We start from the raw sequence: 9842 nt of genomic DNA, 5'->3' as shown, positions 1-9842 counted from the left end.
GACTACATGCCTTAATCTTATATTGATGTATGCAACAAATGAGTAAATACAAAGTTGGCTCAATATCGGCTTCGATGACGATATGTATTAGCTTCTTCATAGCCAGTCTTTTTCCATTACAAAGTCGAACCTGATTTATGTTATACAGCCTGATGACAACTGATGCTACTTTTAAATGAAAAATTAAGTGGTGATAGTCCAGGATAGCCTGTAGCTGTGTCAGCTCTCCTGGAACGAAATTCTAAATTGTCGCTTTGACTTCGACGACATCTTTGTTTTTTGCCACCAATATTGGTCGTTCATTCAGCCAATTATGGGTATTATATTGTTGTTTATGTCTGGAAAAACACGATGGATAAGCTTCCCTTTCGAGTTTGTGCCAACTGGGACCTTACCATTATCTAGCAACTACTACTTTTACAATCGCAGTTTGATCTTGTTGCAAAAACAAGTGTATGTTAGTCCTTAATTAGCGATTCCGTTCGTCCCAATTTTTGGCGATTTTGCAAACTGGTGTTTGCAATTTAGGAGTAATTACAGTTTGTCTGCCTACTAACAGGTACCAAGTTACCCCTATTCCGGTTATACTTTGATGGTAAAATTAGTGAAATCGGTTCAGGAATTACTATTGGTTTTTATGAATATATGGGTCAGTATTGTGTGTTATCTTAATACAATTACATCAATAAATTGCGAGAGTATCAAATTTTGGGTTGCACCCGAACTTAGCCCTTCCTTACTTGTTACAAATTGTTTTGGGCTATCGGCACAACCTTATACAATTGAACAATGACAAATATATCTCAACAAAGCAACTATGACAACTTTCAAAATATTATTATTGTTTTCTTTTATTTTGTATTTTTGTTGCCAATACAAATAAGATTCACTTATTATCTTCCTCGCAAAATTTCCATATTTACACCTTCTTGGCTTTGCTCGAATATTTCAAGACTAAAATTAGCCAGATCGGTGTGCCCGTTCTCAACTTTATGTTAGACTAACGAACAGAAATTCATTTTTATACATACATATGTACATACATACGTACATACATATGTATCTATAGAATACAAATTGTTTGTATGGGAGATTAGAAAAATGTGTACAAGTGCAGAATTTTTATATATATAAAGATATTAATTAGATTATATACCATTAGATTATCATGCATATACATATTTGATTTGATACCAAAAATATATGAAATCAAGTAATGACTACCCAGCCCCAGCTAATATTTGTACACACGAAAATAAGTACATTTATGTATTTTAATACATACAAAACATCAAAAAATATAATCAATTGAGATTTTGACCAGTTAAGTAAATCACATATTATATAAATTTAAATAAATATACATTTAACAAAGCAAATATTGTACAACAATTAATAAAAACTTAATATGCGACTTTCAACATGTTTTATTTATATTTACTCCGATAATATATGTATGTGTAGTAAATATTACTAATTATTCCTCCAATTAATGTAATATAATCCTAAAATACCACTTAATCTTATTTATTCGGGTACAAGTTTTCTTGTTCAGCAATACACATCAGCGCTAGTTTTATATCCGAACGCTTTTTCACACTTTCGTCTCGCAGCACATTACATTCTTTAGTAAGAACTTTTACTTTAAAATCCAAAAATTTCAGTGCTTCCTCCAAGGTGAATTGCACGAAATAACCTTTTCCCACGTCAACCAAGACTGAGTCTGATGGATTATCCACTTTGGCTTCCATGAATATATTGCCTCCGATATCTACGAAATAAGTAAGCTATTAGAAAACAAAACATAACTCTAGTATTTACCCATTTGTGTTTTGAAGGAACCATCAGTGTTCTCATTTAGCGCCTCTAAGGTATTTTTGAGTTGCACGTACTCCATAATTTCTCCATTGTAAACATTGATGTGGTGTTCCAATTGTTTCAAATCTTCTTTGAGAAATTCATTAACAAAGATTTCCAAGTTTTTTGTAGTTAATAGCGACATTTATAAATTGTTCGCGAAACCAGGAAATTTAATAGCCCAATTGAGACGGTAGATGCTAGTGTATGAACTTCAGATGTATCGGTAAGTTCGATTATTCATAGGTATCGATTAAACGATATGAAATACTATAAAATCACAATGCAGCGCTCCTATATTCAATATAACACATTTTGTTAATAAGAAAACCAAAGCAACGAGTGCACTATTTTATTTAAAATTGAATAGCATCGCTGAAGTTTATGAAAAAAATATTTGCGTAAATTAAATTAATCGTCGTCCTTAAATTATCGGTCAATAACACATCCTTATGTGCTCATACATATGGCGAATCAGCTGTGTGTACGCAGAGAACGTATAACGAATTTTTACGTTATTTGATGAAATAACAGGGTGTGCAAAATGAAAATAGGAACATAACAGAGTCACATTATTTTTCGTTTAATTAAAGTATCAATATTATTTGATGTTTGTTTTGCATAAGTTAAAAACATATACTTATTTAAATTTAAATATGTATATTACAAGTGATTTTCAAACTTCAAAATTCTCTTCTTACTGCTCAAATTAGTTGTTTTTTAACTTTTTCGCTAAATAAGAAATATAGTATATTCAAATATTATGTTTGTCTGATTGTATCTAACTTCTAGAACAGAACTTTACTAGACTTTATATTTAGCAAGAGGACGTGTCTCTTTACTAATACATTTCTTTCAACTCTGCTCTATTACTAAATAGCATTCGATAATGCGAAAATTTTTAACTCCACCAAGAAAACTATTGAACTAGAGTTCAAGTTCCTTTTTCCCTCCGTTGTAACATTTTTAAACTAGCCCCATAAATTGACATATTCTAAATAAATACACGTCATTTGCCTTGTTGTTTTAAATTTTTCTACGGTTGGAACAATAATTGTTGTTTTTATGTGAAAATTTATGGAAAGTTATTATCAAAAATTTTTGAATAATCACAAAGTGCATCTAAATGAAATATTTTTATACTTTATTATTTATACTTTATCTTTTAACCAGGGACCGTAATCATTATAAGTTTTATTATAAAAATCATAAAATAATGATTATATATTGATTTTTATGATTTTCTTCACCGTTAATGATTAATTTTTAGAAATTTGTAAAAAAAATCATAAATAATCATAATTTTTGAGCAAGAAATAAAATTAAAATCATAAATAATCATTATATATGATTTTTATATTTTTTGCTCAAAATAAAACTCACTTTTGGATTACATGTTTGCTATTACGTTTTTTGGTAATATTTTTTCATGTCATTTTAGAACAAAGCTGAAGAATCAAATTTAAGAAATGATTTTGCCACAGCCTAAATGAGTCCAAATCCATATCTCAGGAACTACTGAACCAATTTCAATGAAATTCGGTCCATGATATTTTGATGCCATTCCAATTTTTTCTTTTTGTCATTCTAAAAGGACATGAAAAAATAGTACCAAAAAACTTAATAGCAAACATGTAATCCAAAAGTGACTTTTATTTTGAGCAAAAAAGATAAAAATCATAAATAAATAATTATTAGTCCCTGCTTTTAACCAAACGATTTTATGAAAAAAAAAAATTCGATGATAAAGAAACGCTTAGAAGTCTTCAGTTACCAAGATTCACGGGAGATGGAACCTTTAACTATTATATGACGATGGTTGCAATCATTCTATCTATTACAACATGATGTTTTGATCGGAGGCAATTTTACAAGACAACTAGGCACGAATAAATAAGCTCAATAATTATAAAAAAAGCTCAATAATAAAAAGCGCTATGGATAATTTCCGCTCGAAAAAACATTATGCATTTACTGGAATGTTTTGAAGCAATCATAAAAATTGGCAAATTATCATGATGAATTGGTTGGAAGTGTTGAAGCTGTTTCGCACGCCATTTAAACTAAAGCATATCGCGACTTCAAATTGACGCGATTTTCGACATGCAATTCTATAATCTAGAAACATATATAAATTGGTGAGCAACTGCTACGAGTTATCATTTTGAACGGAGATCGGTAAATTTATTCGCGGACGTAATAAATCTAGATCGAATTTTATTATTATTTAACATGTTGCTCTTGAGACAAAATGGTTTGTGGTTCGGCTTAATTTTACTACTGTCAATAGTTCTTGTGGACGCTGAAGTAAGGTTATCCTCTACCATTATGGAAGTTTGAACGTTAATTATTTTGTTGCAGTACGACAATACACCACAACCTTCGGAAGAAGACAACTCATCCTCAGAGGCCACCATTGAGGATTCCAATGAATCTCGTCGCAAGCGATCATTAGAGGCTACAAGTGTCGATAATAACAACAAAGTCGGGGATGGAAAGTTAATGCCAAGGGCCGGTATACCAGGATTACCTGATCCAATGACAATTCTCAAAGTCGCAGAAATTCTACAAGCTTTGGGTGAGAAAGTTGTACCGATTCTTGTTGAAGGTAATTCTGTGGCAAACCTAGTAGCGGAAAGGTTAGACAAAGACTATGCATTTTTAAAAGACTTGAAAAAAGAAATAGATGCGTTGACCTACTAAAAATAGTTAATATATTAATTAAAACATTTTTTAAACAAGTGCAAACATATTTCAAATATTTGATTAATAAATACTTTATTCCAAAACATTTTGTTCTACTTACAATTTCTTTAATTATTTTGGTGTTTTCTTTTTTAACATGCTTACGTATATTTTTTTGCAGCTATTGGATAATGACATTCAAGGCTGTTAAATAAAGCTGCACTGATTAACTTACAAATAGTTAATTAAGCTTTGCAATTCTATAAATGAAATATATGTGAGTACTGTATACGAAACATGGTTTTAATTTTGAAAATTTCCGAATTGTGTCTATAAAAAATCTGAAATTGACCGTAAAAAATAAACGAAGAACAAATTTTAAATAAATTAAGAAAACGGTTGTAAAATGAAAACGATTAACAGTACAAAAACATGTTAGAGTGTAACCCCGCCTTTACGATTTATTTACTACAGAGTGAGTCGAATGTTCCATAAACGTTTTATTACTTTACAAACATTTCTGTTTTGACTTTAGAAATTATAATTAACAAATTTATCAATTTATTTTACTATTTATGAGTTGGGCTTATAAAATTAATTTTTACTCAAACGTTGTACATATAAAATATTATTATTTCTATTAAGTATGGCAATACCTTGTTTCTATGAACGTTTCTTACGTTCAATAATTGTAAGCATTGGAATTATCGAAACAAAACAAAATAGATATTCTGTTTAGGGATGGAAAGAGCGCGAGCGGAATCGATTTTTGACTTTGGAATTGACTTCTAGTTTTTCGATTCTGGAAGTCAATTAATCAACCCCGATAGTCGACTTTTGTGACTTAAGTTGACTTTTTATAAATTAAGCAACTCGTACACGAAATTCATTAGATATATCAATATTTTTTTTAGTTTTTAACATATTATAAAAAGTATTTTAGGATTTCATTGCATACATTTTGGTATTGAATAATAAAATTGCTTTTTTTTTAATTAAAAAACAAAAAATTTAAAAATAAATAACTACGAAAACCACATTTCTTCGCCGATTGATCTTAAAAATATTAGCTCATTAATGTGCTGAGGTGATAAGCGACTCCTCAACTGATTTGCGATAAGTCCTGCATGTGAAAATAATCGCTCACAGGGTACAGACGTTGCAACTATTGGCAAGTACTTTTTAGCTACTTTCCATAGATACGGATATTCATATTTCATACTTTCCCACACAGTGAACGGATTTGGATTTTGTTTCCGATTGACAGCCGGGCGTGTCAAATATTGTCGTAATTGTATTGGTAATCCTCCAGCCTCATCAGAATCTGCAAGATTGGAACTACAACTCACAGTGTTATCAAAATAAGACCATAAATCATCATTGTCATCGTTCGTTTTGCTGAGATTCCGGACCTTGAATAGCTAATATCTCATCTTGAGGGTTAATATTTGCCACCGTTGCTGCCAATGCTAATTTTCGTTGTCTTGACAAGATCAGCTACACAAAAAATTATATTAAGATTAAACTAAACCATAGAAATAATCAAATAATGTTTGCATAATCAACCTACCGACATTAGTTACCGCTCGTGCAGAATCCCGAATTCTTTGAAAACCAAACTTTTTATAACGAGGATCAACCAATGTTGCACAAGCGTACAGTTTTACGGATTCAATATTGCCGTATTTTGTTTCGATGTCTTGAACCATTCTCTTTTTCAAATGTCGCCCAATTAAAGCTTCTGGCGTTAACTCTTCAATCTTCTGTAAAATATAAAATCAATTCATTCAATAAAAATTCAAAACAAGATAATATTGCAATAGCTTTGCTAGTTTAATAATGGGAACTTACTTTTCTAAGACTTGAAATCAAAGGAATGCACTTGCTCAATGTTACACATTTCTCAAAACAAACTTCTTGAGTTATTTGCAAGAGAGGTTTTAAGATGTCACGAACTTCTACTAACGCATCGATTTCCTCACCTGTGATCATGTTAGGTGGCTTAGCTTTCGAAGATTTGTCCATCTTCACTTGTAAAAGCACTTTACTGACATGATCAGCAAGCACAGGAGTTCCATCTCGTTCGCACTTCCTGAATTAATTTCAGACGAGAATTTTCAGGCTTGTCCTTCTGTAATTTCAGCAGCTCTGTAGTCGCTCTTTCACTTTGTCGAAAGAATGTGACAATTTGTTTAACTTTTGACAATAGCTCACGCAATGACGATTGCTCAGTATGATCTGTAATTAAGTCTTCAAGATTGTCAATAGCATCATTTTCATCAGCGGGTAAGTCGGAAACTTGATTTCGAGATTCAGATGCAGGTGGAGTAATATTAACTTCGATAAGGCGCTGACCAATATTATTTATTACATGTCCAAAACATGCCGAACAAGACAAGCTTGAATCGATCCTAAAAAGTCTATTATTTCTAATAAAAGATCGATTTTCGACTAAAGTCAGAGTCGACTTTTCCATCCCTATTTCTGTTTACTTTGGTTCATTTTTCGATATTGCTTATTCACTTTGAAATGGAGTTTGATAAGATTTTGGATCTATTAAAATGATAAAGTCGTAAGTCGAAATTGCAGGTAAAAGAACAAATATGTATCAAAGAAGTGTGCAACAAAAAATTCTGAATTCTAACTTTCAGCAAAATTTACTCTAATTTTTTGAAACAGGACGTAGTCAAGTTTCAAATGGGTCAGTAATTACAGGAAAATGCATATTACGTTTGACTCCAATGTAATAGTATGTTTACATATGAAAATAATCTCGTTCTAAGCTCGTTCAATAATCCAACCGTTTACATATAGCCAAATGAGATTATCAATTGTCAAATGTGTTGCATTTGTTGTTGTATTACACATATTTCTCTCGCTGTCGGCCATTGTTGTTTACATTTTCATTTGACATTTCTCCTTTTCTTCGCAAAATTATCGATAAACCTAGGAATAACACCGAAAATCTAGTTGTATAAAACGAGATAATTTTATAATCTCAGATTATCCAGAGAGGAATTTTGTATGGGAAATTTCGTTTCTTAATTACAGATTATCGAGTTAAGCTCGTAAATGGAGATAATCTCGTTATATGTAAACATAGTATAAGCAGCTAATCATTGTGAATTCATAGCATTACATTCTTTTATTTTGTTTTAAAATAATATTTAGCAAATGAAATGACTTTTTATGTTTTAATGTAGAAATAAGGTCTCGTAAAAGACTGGAAGATTCCCCATTGTCTAATAGCGACATAAACTTTCCATTCTATTTTGTTGATAGTACAATATGCTCGCTCCAACCATACTTTATGAGATTATGTACAATATTAATTTAAAACTTTGGCTCTTGTGGGATTGCTACGCAGCCTCTATATGGTCGCCTGGATGCAGTAGGAAGCTTGTCAGGCTTGTCAGAACACCGCACTCCGGACAGCCATAAGTTGCCTCTTGATGTCTCCGGTTGAGCACCTACACAATGAGGTCCGTATGCTACCTGTAAAAGAGCATAACGAAATGCTCTCCAGACAGTTTCTGTTGGGAGTTTTTGTAGAAATCATTCCTGTAGTCACCTACTGGAAGCCGAGCCGCTTCCCGGAGCCATCAAGCGCACCTGCTTGAAATACGCCGACGACATACAGGATGTCGCATCCGAAGTCCTGTCGATATAGCTTTCGACAAGCACTGAATGCCATTCACAGAGAAGCCTTCATCGACTCCCTCCCCGTGAATGGCGTGTTTGGAGATAAAACACCACACATCGCAAATAGAGGGCTCGAGCTGCCTCGCGAAACTGGAGTGACTCTCGCGCAACTTCGTTCTGTATACTGTAGCATGTTAAACACCTACTTATCCAGACAAGACCCTGAAATACTCAACATATGTCCTGCATGCAAGGAGTCCACGCATTACACTAACCACCTCTTTGCATGCCCCCTAAACCCCACTCATCTAACACCCATTTCCCTCTGGTCCGACCCTATCCAAACAGCAGAAAATAGCAATTGTCGCGCTCCTGGCCATTGTTATGGTTGAGGCATCATATGAAAGTGTTATCGCGCGCCAAACTGTAAATTGTATTACAAATATCCCAAGCCAAAAAGCCTTTTATTTGATTAGTCCAAGCACTTCATGTTTTGGTAACTCGATGTAGGATTTTAACAAATGACTAGCGCAAAACAAACGTAATTTTGCTCGAATGCATTATAGTCCCTTGATTACACCTATAAAAATTTATTTAGCAATTAAATTTGAATTCCTTACGACCACTTTCTATATAATAAAGTAAGAAGATTAAGTACTCTGTAAACAAAAACACTGAAACCACACATCATGAGTGAAGGTAAAAATATAAGGAATTACATTCCAGGTGGTACCCACGGAAATGATAATCCCTCAGCTATAGCACTAATGTTGACGTGGAGAGAGATAGAAAGACTTAGGCAAAGACACATCCCTTCAATAATACACTTTGGTAAGCCTGAGGGAGTATGTCGACGGAGCAACAGACCAAGTATGGGGCGGCGTTCAGCTATGGTCTAATGGACGTAATCCTGTCGTCGTCATCAAGAGTGTCTTCCGGAGGGCCATTTCCTGTTGGAAAGTATAAATCTAGTTGTCGTCAAAGTTATCTATCGGTAGGCTTATGGAACGGGCCCTTTCAACAGGGTCTCACCATAGAGAGAGGATGGTGTGGTGACTCGTTGCTTGCAGGTCATATAGTCTGTATGTCTGGGTTCAGTCTGGATAAGTAGGAGTTGAACCTGCTACAATATCCAGAACAATGTTGCGCAAGGATCACTCTCATTTCAGGTGGCAATTCGAGCTCATCATCTGTTATTGTTTGATACCCCTGGGGTGGGCTTTGTTGAAAAATACTAAAAGTTCGTTTACTCACTTGGTTAGTGACGTCGGAAACGTTAAATTTTACCGAAGAAATTGAAAAGGTCTAAATTTTTATAAAACATTAAAAAAGGCGTGGTGTCGTCCACTTTTTGTTCAAAGACTCAGGAACTACACGATCGATAATTGATAAAATTTGGTACATATTTTCTAGACACCTTGATGGTACTGATAGAAAATGGGGGAAATCGGGTAACAACCACGCCTACTTCCCATATAACTCAATTTTTAATTCATCTGATTCGTTCACTTTGCAATTTATAAATCGAGTGCCAATGAAGATACCGGAACAAAACTTTACACAAACACTAAATTCGTGCTGTGTCACTTAAAAATTGTCGAAATAGGACTAGAATTTTCAAAGCCCCAAATATCGAAGAAGAAGAACTCAGTGCTTAA

The 9842-nt window shown here is 33.2% G+C and overlaps 3 protein-coding genes across 5 annotated transcripts; 1 reads left to right on the top strand and 2 right to left on the bottom strand.

Annotated features, from left to right (window-relative positions):
* Positions 1–1260: 1260 nt before the first annotated feature.
* LOC105217948 (protein UXT) lies at positions 1261–2088 on the bottom strand. Its single transcript, XM_011193222.3, has 2 exons — positions 1822–2088; positions 1261–1771 (listed from the first exon to the last, which is right to left on the bottom strand). The coding sequence occupies exons 1-2, from the start codon at positions 2000–2002 to the stop codon at positions 1524–1526; spliced, it is 429 nt and encodes a 142-aa protein (XP_011191524.1). The 5' UTR covers positions 2003–2088; the 3' UTR covers positions 1261–1523.
* A 1899-nt stretch (positions 2089–3987) lies between these two features.
* Positions 3988–4862, top strand: LOC105217949 (uncharacterized). 3 transcript variants are annotated; one of them, XM_054225154.1, is made up of 3 exons: positions 3988–4164; positions 4219–4435; positions 4724–4862. In XM_054225154.1, exons 1-3 carry the CDS (start codon positions 4090–4092, stop codon positions 4732–4734), a joined length of 303 nt encoding a protein of 100 aa, XP_054081129.1. In that variant the 5' UTR covers positions 3988–4089; the 3' UTR covers positions 4735–4862. The 3 variants fall into 3 exon arrangements, with proteins under 3 accessions (XP_054081129.1, XP_011191525.1, XP_054081128.1); XM_011193223.3 differs by having other exon boundaries at positions 4219–4465; XM_054225153.1 differs by lacking the exon at positions 4724–4862 and having other exon boundaries at positions 4219–4675.
* Positions 4863–5916: 1054 nt separating this feature from the next.
* LOC128919804 (uncharacterized) lies at positions 5917–7890 on the bottom strand. The gene is made up of 3 exons (XM_054225152.1): positions 6394–7890; positions 6113–6305; positions 5917–6039 (listed from the first exon to the last, which is right to left on the bottom strand). The coding sequence occupies exons 1-3, from the start codon at positions 6565–6567 to the stop codon at positions 5984–5986; spliced, it is 423 nt and encodes a 140-aa protein (XP_054081127.1). The 5' UTR covers positions 6568–7890; the 3' UTR covers positions 5917–5983.
* Positions 7891–9842: the final 1952 nt, after the last annotated feature.

The sequence above is a fragment of the Zeugodacus cucurbitae genome, chromosome 2 (assembly GCF_028554725.1).
Source record: "Zeugodacus cucurbitae isolate PBARC_wt_2022May chromosome 2, idZeuCucr1.2, whole genome shotgun sequence".
Taxonomy (NCBI): domain Eukaryota; kingdom Metazoa; phylum Arthropoda; class Insecta; order Diptera; family Tephritidae; genus Zeugodacus; species Zeugodacus cucurbitae.
This window is presented reverse-complemented; position numbering and strand designations above follow the sequence as displayed.